General features: G+C 47.6%; 1 protein-coding gene across 7 annotated transcripts; it reads left to right on the forward strand.

The window, feature by feature from the left end:
* Positions 1-322: 322 nt before the first annotated feature.
* On the forward strand, positions 323-19,431 carry TPMT (thiopurine S-methyltransferase). Of its 7 annotated transcripts, none has more exons than XR_013624074.1 (4): positions 323-441; positions 2,311-2,450; positions 2,721-2,812; positions 15,116-19,431. XR_013624074.1 is itself a non-coding variant. In XM_068104101.2 (3 exons), exon 3 carries the CDS (start codon positions 15,145-15,147, stop codon positions 15,823-15,825), a length of 681 nt encoding a protein of 226 aa, XP_067960202.1. In that variant the 5' UTR covers positions 328-441; positions 2,721-2,812; positions 15,116-15,144; the 3' UTR covers positions 15,826-19,431. The 7 variants fall into 7 exon arrangements, 2 of the variants coding, with proteins under 2 accessions (XP_067960202.1, XP_078637838.1); XR_013624076.1 differs by having other exon boundaries at positions 2,347-2,450; XR_013624077.1 differs by lacking the exon at positions 323-441 and adding an exon at positions 477-668 and having other exon boundaries at positions 2,347-2,450.
* The last annotated feature ends 4,525 nt before the right edge of the window (positions 19,432-23,956 follow it).

Consider the following 23,956-nt stretch of genomic DNA (forward strand, 5'->3'; position numbering starts at 1 on the left):
GGGAGAACATTGAATTAATAAGAAAATTTTATGCGCTACACCGACACCAGATTAAAATTATTAAATTGATCCGTCAAGCAAACGATTATTCATTGAATTGGGGGATGCGGCGAGGAGACGGAATTTATACTTGTTTCTTTATAGCTGGTACATAATTGCTTGTTCGTCATGTTTCTTTAAATTTGTTGTCATTTGGTGTTTGTGGGACTTTGATGTTAAGAGTCGCTACTAAAAACGTCACAGGACCTCGTTGATTTTGCGCAATGCAAATGCGCCCTGGCGGAGTAATCGCCAACAAAGTCTGGTCGTCCTATTTTTTTTTGCATTCGGACGAGGTGACCCGGAATAGATAATAGTTGATGAATCCTTTGGGAGGATTCTCCTTTTAAAATCCTGTCTTTTGTGCGGAAGCGGCTTTCTCTGGTAAAGTATCAATCTTTGGTAAGTTATTTAAAAAAAAAAAAGTTGTTGCGAATTGATTGGTGTATTCAAGTCTCCTGCCAAGTATTTTTTTTAGCATATGAGGTCAATCCGATGTCGTCAGATGGCTGCACTTGGCAAAGTTATTGATGTCTGGAAGCCTGGTCTTGGCTTAACGGTTAAGGTGTCTGGCTTCAGATCTTCGGGTTCTGAGTTATATCCCCAGTCAGTCATTGGATTAACACCAGGCGGGTTGATTCATTCTGTCATTGTTCCGAGGTCGGCAAAATGAGTACCATGAGCTGGGTGGTAAGGGGGCATCAGTGGCACAGCACCCATGAGCTGGGTGGTAAGGGGGCATCAGTGGCACAGCACCCATGAGCTGGGTGGTAAGGGGGCATCAGTGGCACAGCACCCATGAGCTGGGTGGTAAGGGGGCATCAGTGGCACAGCACCCATGAGCTGGGTGGTAAGGGGGCATCAGTGGCACAGCACCCATGAGCTGGGTGGTAAGGGGGCATCAGTGACACAGCACCCATGAGCTGGGTGGTAAGGGGGCATCAGTGGCACAGCACCCATGAGCTGGGTGGTAAGGGGGCATCAGTGGCACAGCACCCATGAGCTGGGTGGTAAGGGGGCATCAGTGGCACAGCACCCATGAGCTGGGTGGTAAGGGGGCATCAGTGACGCAGCACCCATGAGCTGGGTGGTAAGGGGGCATCAGTGGCACAGCACCCATGAGCTGGGTGGTAAGGGGGCATCAGTGGCACAGCACCCATGAGCTGGGTGGTAAGGGGGCATCAGTGGCACAGCACCCATGAGCTGGGTGGTAAGGGGGCATCAGTGGCACAGCACCCATGAGCTGGGTGGTAAGGGGGCATCAGTGGCACAGCACCCATGAGCTGGGTGGTAAGGGGGCATCAGTGGCACAGCACCCATGAGCTAGGTGGTAAGGGGGAATCAGTGGCACAGCACCCATGAGCTGGGTGGTAAGGGGGCATCAGTGGCACAGCCGCACTTCCACAAAGATGATGCAACCAGCAGCCTTAGGCGGCATACAAAACAACAATAACAACAACATAGTATTCTTGTATTTCAAAGAATCAATGGAGGAAGGTTTCTTGTAGAGACGTGCATAATTGAAAATCTCCACGGATTTCTGTCCAATTTTGGCACGAGCTTTTCTTCACGATCTGATTTGGCTTTGTGCACCACACGCTGCACATTTCTAGCTCACCTGGACTAAAGTTCAGGTGACCTTATGCGATGGCGCCTTGTCCATCCGTCCGTAAACACTTGAAACTTCTCCGAAACCGCTGATGGGATTGCGACCAAATTTGGCACAAATGATATTTGTTGTGACTTTGTCAAAGTTTGTTCACGGCATTAAAAAAAATCTGCCCCTTTGGGGATCTACGGGGGGGGGGGGGTTGCCCCCCAACATAGGTATTTGCTTTCTTCTCAGAAACTACATATGCAATTCTGATGAAACTTGACCACAACCTTAATCACCCGTGTTGTACCAAAGTTTGTTCCTGGACTTTAAAAAATCGGGGTCTAAGATGGTCTATGGGGGAATGGGGGGGGAGCTTGCCCCCCAAAATAGGTATTATGCTTTTTTTCTCAGAACCTACAGACACAATTTTGATGAAACTTCACCAAAACATTCATCATCCGTGATGTACCAATGTCTGTTCAAGGCATTGGAAAAATGGGGGGGGGGGCGAGGGGGGGAAGAGAGTTGCCCCCTAAAATAGGGTTTTTTTGTTTGTTTATTTAAAGTCTTATGATTCTTTTAGTATGATTCTACATGCTGCCCTGTCTTCTCGCAACCATTGAAATTGGTTTAAAATACCTTTGGCCAGTGCAGTATACTGTTTATTCTACCAGGTGAAGTGCCAGGGGTATTGCCTCGATGTTTTATAGCCTGTCGATGTGCTTCGCTGAAGGCATTCAGACGAGTTCTTTTGGCTTTGGCTTGCAACAAGGGTTCTCCTACTACAAACGACTTGGTTTCTCTACTACTTGCAGTAGGTGATTGTCATCTAGGCAATCTAAGAAAAGTTGAGAAGTTCACATTGTGCAAATTTCAGTTGGCCAATCAACATCTCACAAATTGAAATCACCAAACAAGATAACATTTTCTGATTTGGTGGAGTTGATAGATTTACATATTTGGAAGACCAATCACACCCACTCCATAATTGTTTTAGTTTGAATCATTCAGGAATTCGCTGTCGTGTTTGATGCCAACGTTTTAGATGATCTTTTGTTCCAAAATTAATGATCTTGTATTTTAGGGTGTGGTCAACATAGTGCCTAGAAAGTGAGGCAGAAGAAGAAAATTTACTTGGACTTCCTGCTGTGTGTTCAGAACTGCACTTCCCTTCAGGTAATGCCTCTTAAAAATGCCAACTTTGTCCGACACTGCACCCCTTAAAATAAATAAAAAAACTTATTCTGTATAATCGGCAGGATACCTCAATTCACATAGTTGTTGTGAAACCTTGGGAATACCAGGAATACTTTATTCGATTTTGTCAAATTCACCTGGAAATTCAACTATATCTTTAAAGCATTACATGCTTGTGATCGACCCTTCTTCAACAACAGACAACAGGCATTTTAAAGGCCATTTTCCCTGCAAGAGCGGGGGTTAGCCTTGCGGTCCCCATGACAATCTTCTCCATTTTACCCTATTTTCTGCATCTCCCCTTGTTAACCCCCAGGCCCGCATTTTCTTCTTCGACCATCTTTAGCCAAGTCTTTCTCGGTCTTCCCCGTCCTCTACTTCCTTCCACATTCATTTCCATCACTCTTCTCAACCAGTCACTTTCATCCTTCCTCAACACGTGACCAAACCATCTCAAACTGTTTCTCTTCACAGCATCCATCACAGGCTCTATTCCCATTATCTTTCGCAATTCATCATTTGGCTTCCTCTCTCTCAACGATACTCCACACATCCACAGAACCATTCGCATTTCCACCCTTTCCAGCCTTCGTTGCTGCTCTGAGTTCATTACCCATGTCTCGCTCCCATAAATCATAACACTTCTCACACATGCAGCATACACCTTTCCCTTCAGCTTCAACGACACTCCCCTCCTCGTCAGCACGCCACTCAGTTCCCGAAACTTCTTCCATGCACATCTCACTCTAGCAACTGTTGCCGAGTGTGATCCACCTTCTCCATTCAGCATGTCTCCGAGGTAGCAAAATGTTTTCACACCTTCCAGCTTCACTCCGTCTCCAAGATCCAACTCAACATTTCCTCCATCTGCAGCTCCCTCTGTGCACACCTTACATTTGAATGTAGCTGCCACACTGGTTAATGACCCTCTCAGACCACTACATTTTTGATGAACCCACTCAGCGCACATTGTACATTGAATTGAGTTCACTCCGACACCCTTCCTGCACACAGCACATGGCCACTTCCCAGTTCTTTCCACCTCACCACATGCTTTACCACTTGCCATCACCTTTGTTTTTCCGACATTCACATTCAGACCTTTGTCTCCATACTTTCCTTCCACTTGTTCATCTTCTCCTTCAGTCCATCCATACTTTCTGCAATCAACACCAGATCATCTGCATACAACAACTCCCACGGTAAACCCTCCTTTACGTTCCGAGCCAGCACCTCCATCACAGCTACAAATAGTAGTGGACTTAGTACCGACCCCTGATGCACTCCCACCTTCACCTCAAACTCACCACTGTTCCCGTCCTTCGTCCTTCAAGTGTGACAAAACTGTATGTCGATTGTGTGCATGGTGGGAGTGCACAATACAGCTTCACAAAGACACTAGGAACTTTGACACAGGAGGAGGCAATTTGGCCCATTTTACCTGTGTTACAACACCACATCAATTCAAACTATCAGTTTATCTGCTTAAATTCAATGGGAAGGGTGTGTGTGTTGAGGTGTGGAGTAGGCATGAGAACAGTGGGGCAGGCAGTGTGTTATATATATATATATCTATCTATCTATATATCTATCTTCTATATATATATAAAAGAAAGTGTTTGTTTGTTTGTTTGTCTGCATGCGCTAATCTCCTGAACGGTGAAAAATAGGAGGAAACCTCTAAAACAAAAAATGTCGGGACGGGTCCCGGGAAGGTTATAGACTAGGTGGCGAGGCCGATCGAGGCCGCCTCGGCTGGGCTGGGCCTATTTCGCAATTAAAAGCTGAGCTGAATTATAGTAGTCAATCTTCTACGGCCGCGAGTAAAAGCTGAATTATAGTAGTAAATTCATTCAAAAAGAACCCGGGCAACGCCGGGTGCTTTCGGCTAGTATATATATATATATATGTATATTGTTACGGATCTCGGAGTACGGCACTCCCGTTAGCAAGGGGGGGTTAATCCCCTTGTCTTGTTAAGCTGGCCATCTCCAGTCGTGGAACTATCCCGCTCCTTTGCGGGGTGAGATTGGCCAGGGTGATTGGTCAACGGTTTCCCAAATACCTTCACCAATCTCTCCGCAAAGCAGGGAGATGAGTCCCTGCTCGAACGCGGATGTGATGGTAATTGCCGAGCGGTTTAGCAATCCACGATCCGAGCCGTTAACAAAAGGACTAAACCCGATTATAGCGGTTCCTATATCGTGCCACCGATATTCAATTGGGGACAGGCCGCAAGCGATCAGATGAGAGGAAAACCCAAAGAATAAGAAGGGTGAAGGAAGAACAAATATGATTTATTAACTACACTAAAAGAGGAAACGAAAGGCAAGAATATACAAAAGAAGGAAATAAAAGGACATAGGGCAACCTTATCTAAACAGTCTTAACTTATCACGACCCCAGGACAAACAGACAGACTCACACGGAATGGTAGCTGTAGGGGAGGAAGGTCCAGGCAGATGGTTCCAGACGATGGGATCCATCCAGACTCCAGGTCTGCGGGCGAAGAACGGCAGGCAGCTTCGCGTATCGTTGGTGCGCGACTGGACCTTACATATGCTAGGGGCTGGAATGCTGCGTACGTACAGCGTGCCGAACGCTCTCAAAACCAAACGGCAGTTCGCATCAAACGATCGTTCCAAGCGATCCTCTGCGCAGTTCTCTCAAGTTTGACTCCTTTTCTCTCCCTGGCGCATCTCTCTCGGTGTCTGCCGATCATCTCCCGAAGTAGTCGCGGCGATGCTTTTATTACAAGCCTCGCGTATCAAGCCGCGTCCGCTTCGCTCCGCCTACTCGTGAACACGCCTCGGCCTGGATTGGTCGCGAGGGTTCATTGGTACCTCCCCTCGTGATGCGTTGATGGGGCCACGCCTATGTTCCTGGCTGCTCCTCCCTTCTTCTCCCACTCTGCCACGTGGCTTATGGCGGCGGGCAGGAACAACCAAAAGGCAGCGACGACGGCAATAAGATTATGTGGCAGCATTGGGAAGGACAAGCCCCATTGAAGGTGCTATTGGCACTTGGAGAGAGAGAGAGATTGGGGATAATTGAAGGGGCCTAGGTTATTTGATTAATACAACGCAGATTCAACTATTGGAAACAGATCCTTACCTGAAACACATACTAATGAAATAACTAAAGAAGAAGCCTATGGTGTGCTACGTGTTGCTCGTGGCCTAACTAGGGTGCGACCTTTGACCTTTACACCAAAAATGGGAATATTTACAGGGGATTATTTATAAGGGAATATTACAGATATTTACAAAGTGGAGGGTTCTAAAAACCACAATATATATATATATATATATATATATATATATATATATATATATATATATATATATATTATATATATATATATATATATATATATATATATATATAATATATATAATATATATTATATATATATATACTGTTGCGGATATGGGATTTGGCCTCCATATCCGCTTGTAAATATTCCCCTATTTCCCCAATACTCCCCAACTATCCCCAATCCCCCATTCCCTAGTCCCATTGTCTGTAAACAACACTCTGTAGAACCGACCTTCCCCTTCTTCCCCCATTAAATGTCGTGCCCAGGTCCACCGCATCTCACGTAGACAACTTTCGGACCTCTTGCTAGTTATTCTTAGTCTATGTCAGTTAAGGACTCGTTTCCATTAATTCTGACTCTTCGTTGCACCAGAATGTGATTGTATGGCACCAGTAGTGAGTTTAGGACCTCCCCATACCTCCTCCCATCTTCCCCATGAAACAACAACAACAACAACAACAACTACAACAACAACTACAACAACAGAGGGGGGGCGGCGCGGCGCGGCGCGGGGAGTGTGCGTCCTCACTCCGGCTTGGTTAGCCGCCATTGCCCATGCGCTCCACGGGGTTACCACGAAGGGGCTGGCTGTCAGCTCCTCGTCAAGGGCGGAGCCCGGTAACCCCCCGCACCCAAGAAGAAGGGCGGACCGATTCCATCTGGGGCGGAGCTAACGAGCCGAGGGCGTGTCACTCCCCGCCGGATATGCGCAGCCACTTACCGGACGTGAGGTCAGATGCGCCCCCAGCTTGGAAAGACAAGTCGCGACCTCCGAGCGCTGAGCGACCTCCCCGCATCTTTGGACCGGACCGGGTCGATTTTGCCCCTGAGCCAAGGTGCACCTTGAGCCATCGAATACCTGCCCCTCCTTGCCATCAATCCCCGTGTGAGTCAGTTTTGTCCCGTTTATCTGTGGTCTGTCGGGAATAAGATAAGTGTGTCTAAGTGCCTATCTTCCTATGCTGTCTCTCTCATCCCTGTAATCTAACCTTCCGCAATAATATAACCTCCTCCGGAGGCCTTGAGAACTGTACCCCTGGTGTCGTGTCATTTAACCTAGCCGTTGTGTCCTTTCCTTCATTGATCTAGCGTAGCGCGACTCGGCCAACGTTCGAGTATAATCGGGTAACTTGTGCGAACACGGCGGCCATCCCGCTCGGCCCATCATAACATCTAAGTCGTGTCCGTAACAATTGGTGTCAGGAGTGTCGGATTCGGACCTGGGACTAAATTCATTTAGCCCAAATTTTGGAACACCAATTGTACCATTAGGGTAACAATTGGTGTCGAGGAGTGAGATTCGATCCGGAGCGCGTTTTACGCGCTCGAAATTATAACGGCGAAATTTGATTGTGTTTTACAAAATATAAAAACCCGAATTTTGAAAGTCGCGCTATGGCAGACCAAGACGGCTGGGGTCCGTTAGAGGAGAGTGAGGCAGGGTCGATCCAGGACCAAATTGAGGGACATGAGGAGAGCGAAGCAGTGAGGGTAGCAGACGCACAAAATAGCGTCGTTGCGCCCGACGTTACGGGCGCGCAAAATGGCGCCTCGCAAGAGCGCGCGGTAGCCGAGCCCGCTGTATCAACGGGCTTTAACATGCAGCCGATTGACATGCAGGCCCTCATTGCGCAGCTACAGGCAGCTGTACAGATGAGTATGGGGAGCCAAATTGAGCGATTGGGTGAGCGGTTGGGAAACCAAATTGTGGGAATGAGGGCTAATAGTGAGCGATTGGAAGGCAAATTGAGGGACATGAGGGACGAAGCGAGGGGTACCGGTGAGGGGTTAGACAAGAAATTTGGGAAGTTAGACAATAATTTTAAGGGATTAGACAATAATTTTAAGGGATTAGACAAGAAATTTGGGAAATTAGACGATAGATTAGGGGAAATACAGGAGGGGTTAATGGGGGTAGAAAACAGAATGGCCGCTCAAGAGAATCGAATGGAAGGGATGCAAAAGGGGTTAGAGGGGTTAGAAAACAGGATGGAAGGCAAATTGAGGGACATGAGGGACCAAGCGGAAAGGGAAGTTAAACAAATGGGGCAGCAGATAGAGGGGGTCAGAATGGGGGTAGAGACCAAACTGGATGCTCACAGGGAGGAAATGGAGCAGATGAGGGTGGCATCTGGGCAGGAGATGCAAGTGATGGGAGAGGAGATCAGAAGAGGTGTGAGTGAGGAGGTCGGAGGAGTGCGCGAGGAGGTGAGGCACTGTAAGGAGCACATGGAGAAGGAGGTGAGAAAGGGGACTGTAAAATTGCAAGGGGGCATAGAGGACCTGACGCAGGAGGTGGAGCAGCTGACGGTGGGACAGACGGAGTTAGTGGAGCAGGTACAAAGGAACACTGCGGTAATAGGAGGGTTAAAAGCGACACAAAATGACCTAAAAAATGACTTGGTAGCGACGAAGAGGGAATGTCAGATGGTACGTGAGGGATTGACAACGAGGTTGGACGAGGTGATAGAGGTAATGGAGACGAAGGACCGGCAGATGAAGACGCACATGGAAACGGTCAAGGTAGCCTTGGAGGACGAGCTTGAGGAGACGTACCGGGGAATAAAGGAGGTGAAGCAGAAATTAGAAGAAGTGGAAGAAGGGATGAGCGAAATTAAGAAGCGACGGAGAGGGGATAAGAAAGAGATAAAAGAGGAGATAAAAGAATTGGTCCAAAGTCTGTGTTTGGATCGTGATGATGTGCTCATTAACCGGATGAGGGATTCGCAGGTGATGGAGGAGAAGCGAAGAGGAAGAGGACCCGGTGTAAGTGGTGACCAATATGGTCGTGCGTATGATGCGCCAGGGGATTTAATAAGCTTGGGGGTCGAGATGGACCCGGGGGTTCGTGAGAGGCCGTTGGTGAAGTGTGCGACAGGTCTGGTGTGCGAAAAAAGAGGTGTGCGAGAAAGTCCGACTCTGGGGTGTGTGAGGAAAAAGTGCGTGCCAAGGAGTGAGGGTGCTGGCGAGAGTGAGTCGGTCGTAGCGCGTGTGCGAGGGAGCACATGGAAGCGCGGTGTGGTAAGTGTTACAGAGGGTGTGACGGGAGAGTTTGTGCGAGAGAGGTGTGTGACGGACAGGTGCATGGGGAAAGAGTGCGCTGTCAAGAATGGAGGTGAGAGTAGTGAGAGTGACAAGGAGAGTGAGTTGGTTGTGACAGGTGAGCGAGGATGTACACCTGGGATGGAAGGATGCACACCTGGAATGGTAGAGCGTGAGTGGGAATGCACGCTGGAATTGGTAGTGAGGCACGTGGTTGGGTGTGCGAATGAGAGCACACCTGTGATTGTCACAGAGGAGGTGACCGAGGAGGGGGCGCGAAGAGGTGTGTTGGTGAGGTGTGCTACCAACGAATGTGTGCCAAAGTGTTCGGTGGTCAGCTGTGTGACCAAGGCTGTGAGTGGAATGAGGGTACCTGGGTGTGTAAGGAAAGGTACGAGGAGCATGGAAACGGCTGGATGTGTGAGCAAGGAACGGGCTGCGGGGTGTAAGCGTCCAGGTGAAGCATCGACGGTAACCGGTTTAGAGGTTAGAGCGACTTTTAGCCGAATCGGGCCCTCGGTGCGTGCTGGGCCTCGCTTTGAACGGCCGCGTCCGTGCTCCACTAGGCGGAGCGGGCAGCCCGATAGAAAGGGTCGTCATGGCGACCACTTTTTGTTGAGGCATTCCGGCAGGTCGAGATCGGGACATTGGATGGCTCCACGCCGAGATGGTGCGTGGGATCTCGGCCCGGGTAAGCCCCCGTCCCTGCACCGAGTGCCGGACGCATCCAGCCGCTGGCACAGAACAACCCGCATTCATGGCTTGGCTTTACGAAGCCGGGCTTTGGACAGGAATTGGCGCACCGAGAGGCATTAGTGAGTAGACTGGGTGATGAGGTTAGTGTTTTGGACCCAAAATTAGAGAAAAACAAAATTTGATGATTGGCAAGGGATTGGCAGTAGTGATTGGCAGATGATGGGTAGTGATTGGCAAATTTTTGATTTGTTGCAATTTGATGTGCAAAATTGGTAGTGAGCGATGGGCCCGGTGGGTAAGGGTGGCATCCCTGCCACCCTTCCCATGATATGGGGCAAATGCGCTATAGATTAGGGGGTGTATGGCAGTGAAAACTAGCCCGGGTGGGTTAGGATATTCTGTGTAGGGACCTAGAAGATGACATTAGGTAACGTTAAGTTTAGTTAGTGACTGATACCTGTAGTGGGGACGCAGGTAGATTAGTATGGATGATAATGACGAGGGAGCGCAATAGTTTAAAGGGACGACTGGGAAGCGCAAGTTTCAGAAGGGAGTAGTTAGCTGAGATGATGCCGTGTGTGTGAGAATTGAACAGGTGTGATTGCACAGGTGTGCAACTGGACAGGTGTGTGGAGCAGTGTGTGAGTAATGAGTGTTGTGGATCAGCGCGAATGCGCTTGGGGAGAGAAGGGTGCAGGTGGCACCAGGTGTGAGAGCACAGGTGTGCAGGTACAGGTGTGTGGAGAGAGTTGGAGTAAGTGGTACGGAGTGGTGTGCATGGTGCGAAGGTGTGGATGGGGGAAGAGTGGACCCCTTTCACGAGTACCCGGGGCGGGTAGTGTAAGTGTTAGGTAGAGGGTATAGGTAAATTGTGGTTGGATATTGGCATTTGTGGTGCGGTTGCAGAATGGTATTGCGGATGGGTGCATTAGTGTTGTGGAAATGGCTGGGCGTGTAGCCTGTTAGTGTGTGTAGTTGGTTGGGCACTCCACCACTGTGAGGATGTCGGCCAGGTGAGGCCGCAGGTGGGCTCTGGGAGCCGGTAGTTGTGAGTGGGTGCCTGAGGATCCCGGGTGTGGATCGGGCAGCCCAGTGCCAGAGAGGGCACCGAGTGGGGAGAGCGCCAGAGGGCCTTCCCCAGGTAGTTAGGTTAGGGTAAGGAGCAGGTAAGCTCGGAGGCAACTGCAGTGGTGGGGGTGTGCAGGTGGGTAGACCCGCTGGGAGAGGTACACGTCGCGGCCCAGAAATTGTGCGAGGTCACCGGGAGATGAATCGGGGGAGTGAGACCCCAAATTGAAAAGCACCACAGTTTGGTCAATGGGAATTGGTTTTTAGAACCCATAGTGTAAGTTGGCCAATGGATTGGCAGGGAAAGACCCCGGGTAGTGTAAAGTTGTTAAAGTCATTTAGGAAATAGTTAGGATTGATGAACCTGTCGCACCATACGCAGCCACTTACCTGTGGTGATGATGACTCCACACCTGTGTTTTCTTTGTTCTGTTGCAGGAAATGAGATTGCTGTGGATTGGTGAGACGCATCACGACGTGGATGAGACATTGGGGTGATTCCATCTCTCCCTCCTTAGGAGGGACTGATGATGAATTGGAAATGGCAAATTTGATTGGTTAGGAGGGAGAGAAGACGAATTTGGTATATGGGAGGAACGGGGAAGACAGTAGGGATGTTTGTTGATTTGTAAAATAGATGTTTATGGGTAGTGTTGTGTTTTGTGGATACAGTAAGGGGGTAAGGGAGGGGCCATGTAGGTTACCTGGTGGGGGGGGGGGGGCGTACGGTAGGAACGTACCTGTCTCACCTGGTTCCCATGTGCCCCCAGTGTGCATTACCTTACATTGCGTGCACTTTTGCGCCCTTACCACCTTACTCACTTGTCTTCTTCTTTTGTCTCCCACCTCCGAGGATCTGGCTTTGGGGCAGAGAGAGAGGAGAGAGAGGTGCTGGCTCCGCAGTTGTGGGCCTGCACTTTCGCTGCTTGCTGCCTGGATCGATACACCATATGGACCGCAATGTTTGTGGCCACCCACAATGGACCGCAGTTCTTTTGCGGCCAAGCACCACCCGTGGATGGACCTATGGGTCAACGTGGCACCTATGCCATACAGGTGAACCACTTTTAGTTGGCCCCCTGAAGGCCACAATACAGAAATGGACGCGGTTGGCGCCTTTCTTTATTTTTAAAGAAGCCAGAAGGCCAAGTGCACCACACGAAGAGCAAGAGACACCTGCAGGGTTAGGGGTTGTTGTTTTTATTTTAATGAACAATGGTGACTGCACCGATTGGTGCTGGGGTGGTGCTTTTGGTGCTTGGAAGGGGTGCTCTGCACATTATTAAAGGCCGTAAGGCCACAGAGCACTCGTGGGTTGGTGTATCGATGCTGGCATGCGTGCTCTCTCTATGCATAACATCTGCATGTGTTCCTCCAAAAACAGGTCCTGGATCGTAGTGTAAATAGCAGCGTAGTCTTGTAAATAATGCTCCCTACCGGCTGTATGTTTAGTTTGCGAATTCTTTCCGTGATTCGGTTATCCTGTGGGTGTGTTTCTGTGAGGAGAAGGGTGCAACGTCGCAGGGGGACATATTTACTCATTTGTGAATATCTGTAAAACTGTCGCACTCAGGGTAGAGTTAATAGTAGAGGGAACTACATCTGAGTGCCACACTAAAATAGGTAAAAATTTATCGGGTCGGGACGCCCCGAGGGTAGAGAAGGGTGCAATGTTGCGGATATGGGATTTGGCCTCCATATCCGCTTGTAAATATTCCCCTATTTCCCCAATACTCCCCAACTATCCCCAATCCCCCATTCCCTAGTCCCATTGTCTGTAAACAACACTCTGTAGAACCGACCTTCCCCTTCTTCCCCCATTAAATGTCGTGCCCAGGTCCACCGCATCTCACGTAGACAACTTTCGGACCTCTTGCTAGTTATTCTTAGTCTATGTCAGTTAAGGACTCGTTTCCATTAATTCTGACTCTTCGTTGCACCAGAATGTGATTGTATGGCACCAGTAGTGAGTTTAGGACCTCCCCATACCTCCTCCCATCTTCCCCATGAAACAACAACAACAACAACAACAACAACAACTACAACAACAACTACAACAACAGAGGGGGGCGGCGCGGAGCGGCGCGGGGAGTGTGCGTCCTCACTCCGGCTTGGTTAGCCGCCATTGCCCATGCGCTCCACGGGGTTACCACGAAGGGGCTGGCTGTCAGCTCCTCGTCAAGGGCGGAGCCCGGTAACCCCCCGCACCCAATAAGAAGGGCGGACCGATTCCATCTGGGGTGGAGCTAACGAGCCGAGGGCGTGTCACTCCCCGCCGGATATGCGCAGCCACTTACCGGACGTGAGGTCAGATGCGCCCCCAGCTTGGAAAGACAAGTCGCGACCTCCGAGCGCTGAGCGACCTCCCCGCATCTTTGGACCGGACCGGGTCGATTTTGCCCCTGAGCCAAGGTGCACCTTGAGCCATCGAATACCTGCCCCTCCTTGCCATCAATCCCCGTGTGAGTCAGTTTTGTCCCGTTTATCTGTGGTCTGTCGGGAATAAGATAAGTGTGTCTAAGTGCCTATCTTCCTATGCTGTCTCTCTCATCCCTGTAATCTAACCTTCCGCAATAATATAACCTCCTCCGGAGGCCTTGAGAACTGTACCCCTGGTGTCGTGTCATTTAACCTAGCCGTTGTGTCCTTTCCTTCATTGATCTAGCGTAGCGCGACTCGGCCAACGTTCGAGTATAATCGGGTAACTTGTGCGAACACGGCGGCCATCCCGCTCGGCCCATCATAACATCTAAGTCGTGTCCGTAACAATACATATATATATATATATATACATATATATATATATATATATATATATATATATATATATATATATATATATATATATATATATATTTATACTGTACTATTGAATAACACATCTGTTACCTTTAGAATTCTGGACAGGTTAATTCTCAGGGAATTACGGATGGGATGACTTGGTAATGTAATACCCAGCTCTACCTGGGGTGGCGCTATACGATAAACATTAACATTGAGAGAATTGGTGTGCTACCCCAACCCTGAATCCCCAGGATTATGAAACTTTTTTTTAACCACCTAAAGCCGTCGCAGGCACACCCTGATTCCAACCACCAGTTTTCAACTCATTCCGTTCAGTGGCTCAGGAGTGCATACAAGTCAAACATACCGACAAACAAACACTTCTCAAATTGAATACACAGTACTAGCAAATAATCTGTCGTTAGGTACGAGTTAATTCCCCCACTTTTATATCTGTGGCATTTTATTACCCTCTCCAGATGAGATGGTGTTGCATTTGGGTCTGTTTGTTTGTCCACACAAAACGTGAGTATGTGTATTAACTAAATTAAACCCTTTGGAACCCTAAGACTATTTACGACCCCTAAGTCCCTTTCAAACTTTTACAACCCTGAGACCCATTAAGAGCACGAAGAGACTAAGGACCATGAAGATCCACAAAGACCCTAAGCCCCTTAAAACTCTTAGGACCCCTAAAATACACACCTAAAAGACTTTGACACCTAAAAGACTTTGGAGCCTTTAGAACCCTCAGACCCTTTGAGACCCCTTCAGACCCCACAGACCCTTTGTAACCCTCAGACCATTTCAGACCCCTAAAACTTTCAAACTCTAAGACCTTCTCGAACTCTAAAACCCTACAAGACCCAAAAGACCCTGAAGACTCTTAAATACTGAGAAAACGCTTAAATATCCAAAAGACCGAGAAGACCCAAAGGACAAAGCCACACACATCCTGATGAGGGTCTGCAATCTCTGATTGATCTTTCTTGTTATGACTTGTAATACTGGCCTTCACCAGATGGTGCTATAACGATACAATTTACTGTACATGGAGAATTTGTGTCTAACCTACCCTGAATCCTGGGGGCTATTTAAAAAAATTGCCTGAAACTTTCACGTGCACACCCCAAGTACACCACCCGTTTTCAACCCCGAGCAGCACCAGTCCCGTATGGAATGCATAGAAGGCAAACAAAACCACAAACATCGATACTTCTCGAAATATATATTTAAACAATATGATGATATGAGATGATAATGTTTGTTTGAGCTTCTCTGTGTACAAAATCGTTCCTTGAAAAAATATGCTAATTAAATTCCTCACCATGATATTTATTGGTAAGAATTTAGTATTTTTTATGTTCTTGCAGGACTTGCCATTGCTGTAACTATCCAAGTGATGGAGAGAGACAAAATGTTTGTGGAGCATTGGCAAGATCGATGGGATCAAGGCAAGATGTCCTGGCACGAATTTGAAGGGAATAACAACCTGAAGCAGAATTTTGATATTTTTGTCAATGGCAGAAAAGCTGTCAAGATCTTTGTTCCTTTGTGTGGCAAGACCTTGGATATGAAGTGGATAGCTGAGCAAGGCCATACAGTTGTGGGTGTTGAGTTAGCAGAGAAAGCCATTTTGGAATTCTTTACTGAGAATTGTGTGCCATTCAAAAGAAAACATGTTTTGATGTTACCTGCCGGAGAGCTCTTCAAAAGCCTGGATGGAAATATTTCCATCTATTGCTGCAGCATTTTTGATATTTCTCAGGATGTTTTGGGCCTTTTTGATGGCATCTGGGACCGTGGGTCTTTAGTCGCCATTAACATTGATGACAGACAGCGTTATGTCTCTTTGATGTTGTCCCTTATGGCTCCTGGCTGCAATTGCCTCCTTGAGTCTTTCATTTACGACCCTACGAATCGCAATGGCCCTCCACATCCAATTGATGATGATACACTTGAAGAAATTTATGGTACGACTTGCAAAATACAACATCTTTCAAAAAGTAACTCATTGAGAGAACAGCAATTGTGGGGGTTTGACCCCATAATTAAACGCCTCTCCCTTATAACACTGAAGTGATGAAAATTATTTTCCAAAAGTTTTTTTAGCAGATCTTTTGTCTGTACAATTTGTTACTTGTTATTTTTTCAATCGATGACCAGATTTTGTGTGATAATTCATATAATATTGTTGTGGCCCCAGGTTTCGGGTCTACTAAGGGGGAGTAGCCTCGGTTCCCCTCCAAACTTACCAGGCCTGAGGCTACCTCACACAGATAACTTTGTGCCACAGCAGGTTGCTAATTAACCGTGGATGCCAACCAGTTAATCACTTGTTTCAGTGTCCGCCGTCTAATACCATTTAACTGAATGTCACATGACCTTCGGGATACGCGCCCTCGGCTATGCACCAATCTTATCTTAATTAGATCTTTAATGAGGGCGGCCCCGAGCAACCTCTTGGTGCAAGTCAGATTAACGAGCCAATTAGTCGGGGAATGATAATCTTCCTGGCTGACCGAAGTGCAAACAGTGCTGGATCAATGGAGGAAAAGACGGGCACGAACAGATTGGAAAGGAACGTCAACAAGGGATTTATTAGAATTATTTACAAGGCACAGGTGGGATCATGCAAAATGGGGAAAGGGAACTCAAGGGCTTTAATGGTCGTGGGAGGAGAAAGTGCACACAAAGGGAACAATGGGGGAATGTAAGTCAAAATGTACAAACGGTCGCTACAATGAAGGTTGCAGCGATATTTAGAAGCAGGAAAGAAAATGGACGAGAGTAAAACCTTAACCTATGTCTTATCACTATTGCACAATACAGGGTAACCAGCTTTCCCGGCGAAAGCAGTCGTGCTTTCGCGACCCAACACGAAAGGAGAGGGTAAAGAGGGCAAATACTGAGGTGACTATGGTGGATTGAGTGTGGAGTTGCAGGTGAGGTGTATGTAATGTGAATGATGCAAGAGGAAATGTGAAAGTGCGTTCGTGTTTAAGAAAGAATGATAAAAAAAAGAAAGCTGAGGAAAGAAAGTGTGAGAGGATAGCCTACTGTGTGAGAGTCTAAAAGGAATACGTGAGCATAACTTGGTTTGGCCCTAATCGGTTCACTCGCTCCGTCCACCCAAAGGCCCCCAGGTCCGAACTGCTATTGGGAGCGCCACCCCTCAAGCTCAGATTGTCCACCAACGTACACGCACAGAGAGAGCATGCAGACAGGCAGGTAGCCAGGTCGAGAGAGACAGAGAGTGAGAGCCTTTGCCTGCGGCATTTTTATAATCCACTAGCGAGGGCAAGGCTTGCCAGTGCAATCTAGAAGGTTGTCGGCGGAATCCGGGATGCCGATTGACATATTTCTGCTTCGCGCTGCCCTCACCAGACTTTCGCAGCTGCTTTGCCCCAGATTTGACTTCCGACGCACCACAGGATGGAGCTACTTAGTTAACATGTGTGGGAGGGGTAGTGACCTGCCATCGGCGCAGGACAAATGCTGGAAGCGTATAATTGTTCTGCAAAGACAGACGGAGCGATTAGATGTCCACAGTCTGCCAATGGCCAATTAATGCCTTTCTGTTCTGAGGTATAACAAAATCCAGCGAACGAAAGGGCTGGCTGCCGCTTCCAGCGATCCCCTCTCTGTGCTGTCCACAGCAAACGCTGCTTGGTGGATGAGGTGAGGATGTTGGCAGAAGGTGAGCAAGTCATGTATGGTTGGAGCAAAGGTTGTGGCGAGTGTTGAGGTTTTTGAGTGGCAATGAATGGTGTGTACAATGTCTTAATGCAATGGAAATTAACGTGAAAATTATAATGAATCAAAATAATGTGCAACTAAAAATGTGTTTAATAAAAGCTTAGCATGGTATCCTTATCGTGTATCAAAAGGGAAGATTCAGAGACGGGAAGATGAGGGGCAGTGGAGATTGGTGTGCAATTCAAACAAGCTTTTGGCGCGATATGCAAATTAGCATACACATTGTACATTGCGCCCACGAAGCTCATATAGAATTTACAATTAACCCCTAGGAAATGGGTAGAAAAGGGGAAAAAAAACCTCTCTACCCTTCACCAACGCATTTATGGACATGCTATCCCACTACACAAGGAGAAGGAGCTACTCCAATATTACACTACAGAAATATCTATACTAGTATGATGGTTGCCATTGCCTCTGAACGGTTTCCTAAAACCACAACAATATATTAACAGAAGGTATTTGTTATGAATCTTGTAATCCATGAAAATACTGTTATGATTTATTAGATGGAGGGCGGTAGTTATAATTTAAGGCCTCAGCACTGTTTGTGTTTATGTGGTGTATAGGACTTTTGAACCATGTATTAAGGACATGTGATCGGGTCAAGTTGACTGATGTGGCCTGGCTGGGTTAAAGGGTCGAGTCATCTTCGCTAGCACGGCCCTTTTATGCGTCCTCCATGTGTGGAGCCAGCTGGGAAACGGGTCAGCGGTCAGAGCCTGTACAAAGCATGACTTCCAACCTTGGGCTAGTTTGAGGCCGGCAGAAAATCACAGATATGTTCCGTGTTCCGGCCTCCGATGCAGGGAGGTGGTTCGGCTTTCATGGCCATCGATGAGGGCGATGATGATGCAGGCACTAACCATCATTGGCTGACTACCGTCGGATCGTATTAACTGCATGGAGGGCCTATTATAAAAGCTCGCATCCTGTACCACAAAGCTCTTTTTCGCTTGGACTTCATGCCCAGATCAAGCAGTGTCCTTGCAGGTGTGCCTGCTCACCTGCTTCATGCTCGCTCTCCTGACACCCTCAACGATATCCTGTGAGCCTTTGTTTTGCATGGTGCTGAAGCACACTATCTTTCACTTGTTTCGTGTGACTTTGTATTTGGCACCAAGGGGGTTATTTGCTTGTCAGTTAAGTCTGGGATTTAATGTCTGGGATTTCATGCTGCCTGTTCTGTGCCAATGTAATGAAATTATTAATTATTTCTCAAAGGCTGTGTGTGCGTTGAGTTTCTGCCATCTTTCCCGCACTGACAATCCGGCTTTTTGATTGATAACCCTTGGAGGCACAAATTAATGAATTGCTCAATTCTAACTGACTGCTTCAGACTGTATTCAGAGCAGACGGCGTTGTCTCACCCAAATTTTGCCTTAAGCCGGGTATCTATGACATTGTAATTCCTGCCATGAACAATTCCCCTCTGTAATTGCTCAGGATTCTGGCTGAGGGCCGTATACACAACAATACCAATACTAATGTGTGGAGCAACATTAATAAGAGGCTGAAATTATGCAAAATAAGAGCAAATCTCCAAATACAAAAAGAATGATGGGATATGAGTGAGAAGAAAAAATGCTCTGTTATCTGATGGTAGAAGCAGTGGTGATCTGCTTAAAAAAATAGTTAGTTGAGGTGCCTAATCACATTGTCACATTTTGACTCCATTTCTGCCTTTGCTTTTTGAACAGTCAGTTATGCTGTTCATTATACCTAATACACGTACATCTTCCTTTCTTAATCAGGCTTTTCCTTTGCATATATATAATATACCATATATTTTGTTGTGCATTTATATGTACTAGGGTGCTTTCATATATCTTGAAAGTGACTGACTGATGTGTAATTTTGTAATACTGATGCAATACTGATGTGTAATACTGATGTGTATTCAAGAGAATCAAATGATCTTACTCACTTACTATTTGTGATGTCTTTTTTAAAGGGTCTATGCCTTCTGGTAAAGGAAGGCCAAGTAAGAGATGAGCTGACAGACTACTATGGAGGTAACACCTAGATAATAGGGACACAAGACAGAAATGTCTGGAATATAATCGTGCTGAGGCCATCCTGCAGTAAACCGAAAATGGCCATATGATGAAGGTTCATTGAGAAGCTTGCACATAAATATCGAACAAATGTATCGGGAGACATCATTCTACTTTTACATGACTTGGTACTATTGAAGATGATGGACAAAAAAAATACAACACAAAAAATTTGAAGCTGGGTTTCTATAATTACGTACTCTTTGTGAAGGGCACCGTGGAAGAATTGTTGCTGGTGATGTGATGTGTGATAACGTCTTTCCAATGGACGGAACATACATTGATGCCTCACCCTGCCTGCGAAACACCACGAGGATGGTTTGTAGCTGCGCTGACACTCGAACCAAAGTTAGATAGATCAGAGGCGAGTGTGCATCTTCCCAGCCAAAATTGGGTGGGGTAAGATTTTGTCATTTTGCACATGCAATATGTCGATAGTTCCTTCTACACCTTTCACAATCTTTTGTAAACAAATAACTTTGCATACAATATCTGTTCCACAATGCAAAAATAATCTGATTGTAAAAGAGACTCCCATAACAGAATGGAATCCCACATATCACGTGCAACTAATGGCTCACACCTAATACGGGACTTTCAAAATGACGTAATCCACCCCAGAATGCTCGGTGCACATGCGTTGAAACCCCTAGCACCGGGGCTCGTCAAGGTAGCTGAATGTATTGTTACATTTCCAGGGGGAAGGCAGTGATTACTTTAGATCAGGTAGATTTGTATAGATTAGTGTGCTCCGATTATTGTGAAGAAGAAGAACCACCATGTAATAAATAGGGATCCAGTAGACCGTGTGTTCGGATTAAGGTGTATCTTCGTCCCCATTACGAGGAGTGGGGCATGTTAACTAACTTAGGGAATATGGGTTAATTGATTCCTTGTATGTTGTTCCCTCTGTGATTTATCCCTATGTCCCTTATGGCACCGCATTAGACACCAGTTATATTCACGCATTTAATGGCACTACTTAATGATAAAACCTACCGGAAGCCAGGACATTGAGCCCTACAGCTGACAACCCCGACTTGGGAGGCACACACAGGACGGGCAGGCCGAGGCCACGCCCCAAGGAGCCATGGTTGGTCAGGGTTCTTCATTGACAGGAGGACTGGTAAGAAGGGACTCGCTGATTGGCGAAGCATGGCCGATGACGTCAGAGCCTGGACGTTGAAAGAACGCTCTGACCGACATTTCCCCCCTTGGTGCCTTCCCGTCCTGGTTTTGATAGTGAAAGGTCGCTTATTACTCTTCTCTGGACTCTCTGTCTCTCTGGACTCGCCATACATTTGAACTGAACACTTCGGAGCAACAGCTTGTTCGGCTATCCTTGGAAAGATTTTAATCGCCAGGAACGCGACATTTGGTGTCAGGAGTGTAGGGTTCGAACCTAGCAGGCACTCTGTGTCTGAAGGTTGCGAGTTCGACACCGGCTGAGGGCAAATTGCGCTCAGCTTTCGGGATTCAAAATTTTTAACGATTGTCTTGCTCTCGTAGAGGGGGAGGTAATTGTAGTACCGGGGTGTCAAATTTTGTAGTTTATCTGGGTGCACGAGGCGCAACATTGCGTTTTCGAACATTTTTTAATTGATTTTTTTGTTCCTGAGGTAAAAATACGCGCGCGGGGAACTACATTCTCACCGCGGATGGCGGAAGCGAGTAAGATGGCCGTGTGGGTTGGGGATGCTGAAGACTTTGGAAGTGAGCCGAGGATAGAGGGGTATGAGAATAGAGTTGGAACTTCCCCCGCCCCAAGCATTAGTCCACCCCTCCCCCCACCCCCCCCCCCCCCCCCCCCATCGGGGAGACGGGAACAATGAGAACGGCTGAGATGTCCGACCCAGTCTTTTTGCAAATATTGAATACAATGAATGAAATGAAGGCCCAGCGTGAACAATTAATGGCAGAAATGAAGGTAATGAATGACAAAATGGATGAACAAAAGAATGAAATGAGGGGAATGAAAGGGGAAATGAGGGGAGATATGAAGGGAATGAGTGACGAAATGAGGGAAATAAAAGGGGATATATATAAAATTGGGGAACAGATGGGAGAAATGAAGAATGGAATGAAGGAAATGAGTGAGCAAATTAATGCTCAAACCGCAAAAATTGATGGATTGAAGGGGGAATTGAAGGGACAAATTAAGGAAATGGAAAATAAAATTGATGGATTGGAGGGGAAGACAGAGGGAATGAATGAGCAAATGAATGAACAAGGAAATGAAATAAGGGAGATGAATGAACAATTGGAGACAAAAATTGAGGAAATAACACAAGAACTGGGGGAACGAATTGACAACGTAGCGGGGGAAGAGATGGCATTGAAAAGGGTGCAACCCAGCCTGGTGTAAATGGGGCACAGGAGAAACCATGGGTGGTGGAATTTGAAACAAAACGGGGGGGGGGGGGATTTGACAATGGGAATGGAAGAGTGTGAGACCCAAGTTGATGTGCTTCGGGCACAGGAGGGGGGAAATTTAAATACGGAATGTTTGGAGGTAAATGGGGAGTGTTCAAATGTAAATAGGGGAAACTCAAATTTAAATGGGGAATGTTTGGCTGAGAAAGACCTGGAAGGCTACTGGGGCGGTGTAGATGCCGTAATACAACAACAGGGGGAGGAATTCTAAATTTTGCAGCACCAGGGCGGTTGTGCGGAGCAACGGGGTAAAAATATTAGAGGGCCGTGTAACGGAACTGGACCGGGTGTGTATGGATGAAGGCCTTTTGGGGGCAGGATTGATGAGGGATAAGAGTAATGATTGGACACAGCGGCTGGACACCTGTGACAGTACTATCGAGGAGGAGGTTGCTCAGGTCCAACAAAGCCTTGTGGATGAGGTGTCGGTCCGTTGATGAGATTGAAGTGACCGAACGAACCAATTGGACCCTTACCACGAACCATAATTGGGCGCAAGACTCCGAAACTGGATACCCAGCTGGGGGGTGGGGGGGTGTTTTGGCTCCGAGCTGGATGAGGGCATGAAAGAGTTGGGAAATAGAGCCTTGGAAAAACTCGTCCCCATAATTAATTCGAGCAGCTGCAGGGAGGGGCAGAACAAAATTAAATTTAAATGGGAGTTTGATTTGGAACAGCCTTGGAGGGAATTGGTCCCCTGGCTGCGGAATTTGCACCAGGATAGGTCAGTGGGGTCGGGCTCATGCAAAAGTTGCCCCTTTCGAAATTTGGTTATGCCAGCCAGCTGGGGGGCTGTGCTGGCGAGATTAGGACGTAGGGTCCGACCATGGGTGTCATGGTACGACCTGGGCCCCACGGGGGGTCTGGTGGAGTGTGGCATCCCTTGTCCATTGGGGCGCTGCCGGAGCAAGTGTCTCGGGCTGGCAGGGTCACCAGCCCTGGTGGGGGTTAAGACCTCCGGGGGGGGGTGGGGAGGGGGGGTCCGAGGTGGTTTCTCACAGGTACCGGGGATGGTGTGTGATGAGGACCACTAGGGGGAGGTGTTGTAGGTCAGCGCTTTGGTGGCGGCACCACGGACGGCCAACATGGGCCTGATGTGGTACCGCCCGGGCATGCGGCCTGGCAGCCTCTCCCTGAGACTCTGGGACAGCCAGCATGTGATGACCTGCCATGCTGTGCTGGTCTATGGATGCGGGTTGGACCACATGGACAGGAATGATTACAGCCCACCGGACAACCATTGGAGGATCTGTGGAACATGATGGTGTGAGAATGATCTTCCACAGATGCTCTGTTGTGATTTGTGGACTCTCGGCTTGGAAAGAGAGCCATGGGATTGTTGAATGGGAATTTGTAACAAGCCGCACATATGGGCCATGCTCGGCTGGCAGGTGTATGGAGAAGCACCCTTCTTTGGTGAAATTAGTTAATTGTGAAAAATAATTGGCACTGGTAATCTGAGGGTTAGATGCAAATTTAAGGGTGAATTTTGTGAAGAGGAATGGTGGACACTGCACAGTGGCACCATTATTGATCCAGGTGTGTTAGACCAAAGTGTTGGAGGCTGGGATAAAAATTGATAGAGTAGCTTGATGGGGATGCCACGCACTGCGACCGTTCACCCCAGGTCCGAGATTTTGGGAATGGTACAGTTGACAGCAGGATGCTCACCACATTGGCCAGCTGGTGCTAGTAGCGCCATGTTCCTCGCAGGGGGCCGAAGGATGGATGGTGGGTCGCACCCTTATGGACACTCATGGGCCATGTTGGCGTTTCGGTTGAAATTGGCTGAAACATTCCAAGTTTCAGCCAATTTCAATGTATAGCCCTTGATATGGGTGGACGGACAGACACCAACGTGATTTCGAGGGTTTTCTAAATAAAACTCAAGAATGTGGAAAGACGTTGCTGAAATTTGGAACATATGACATCGATGTACAAAGCATTTACATCTGAAATTTGCAG

Source organism: Myxine glutinosa, chromosome 7, assembly GCF_964187855.1.
Source record: "Myxine glutinosa chromosome 7, kmMyxGlut1.1, whole genome shotgun sequence".
Lineage (NCBI taxonomy): Eukaryota > Metazoa > Chordata > Myxini > Myxiniformes > Myxinidae > Myxine > Myxine glutinosa.

Coding starts and splice junctions, on each gene's coding strand:
- TPMT (XM_068104101.2), top strand. CDS start 15,145: ATGGAGAGAGACAAAATGTTTGTGGAGCATTGGCAAGATCGATGGGAT.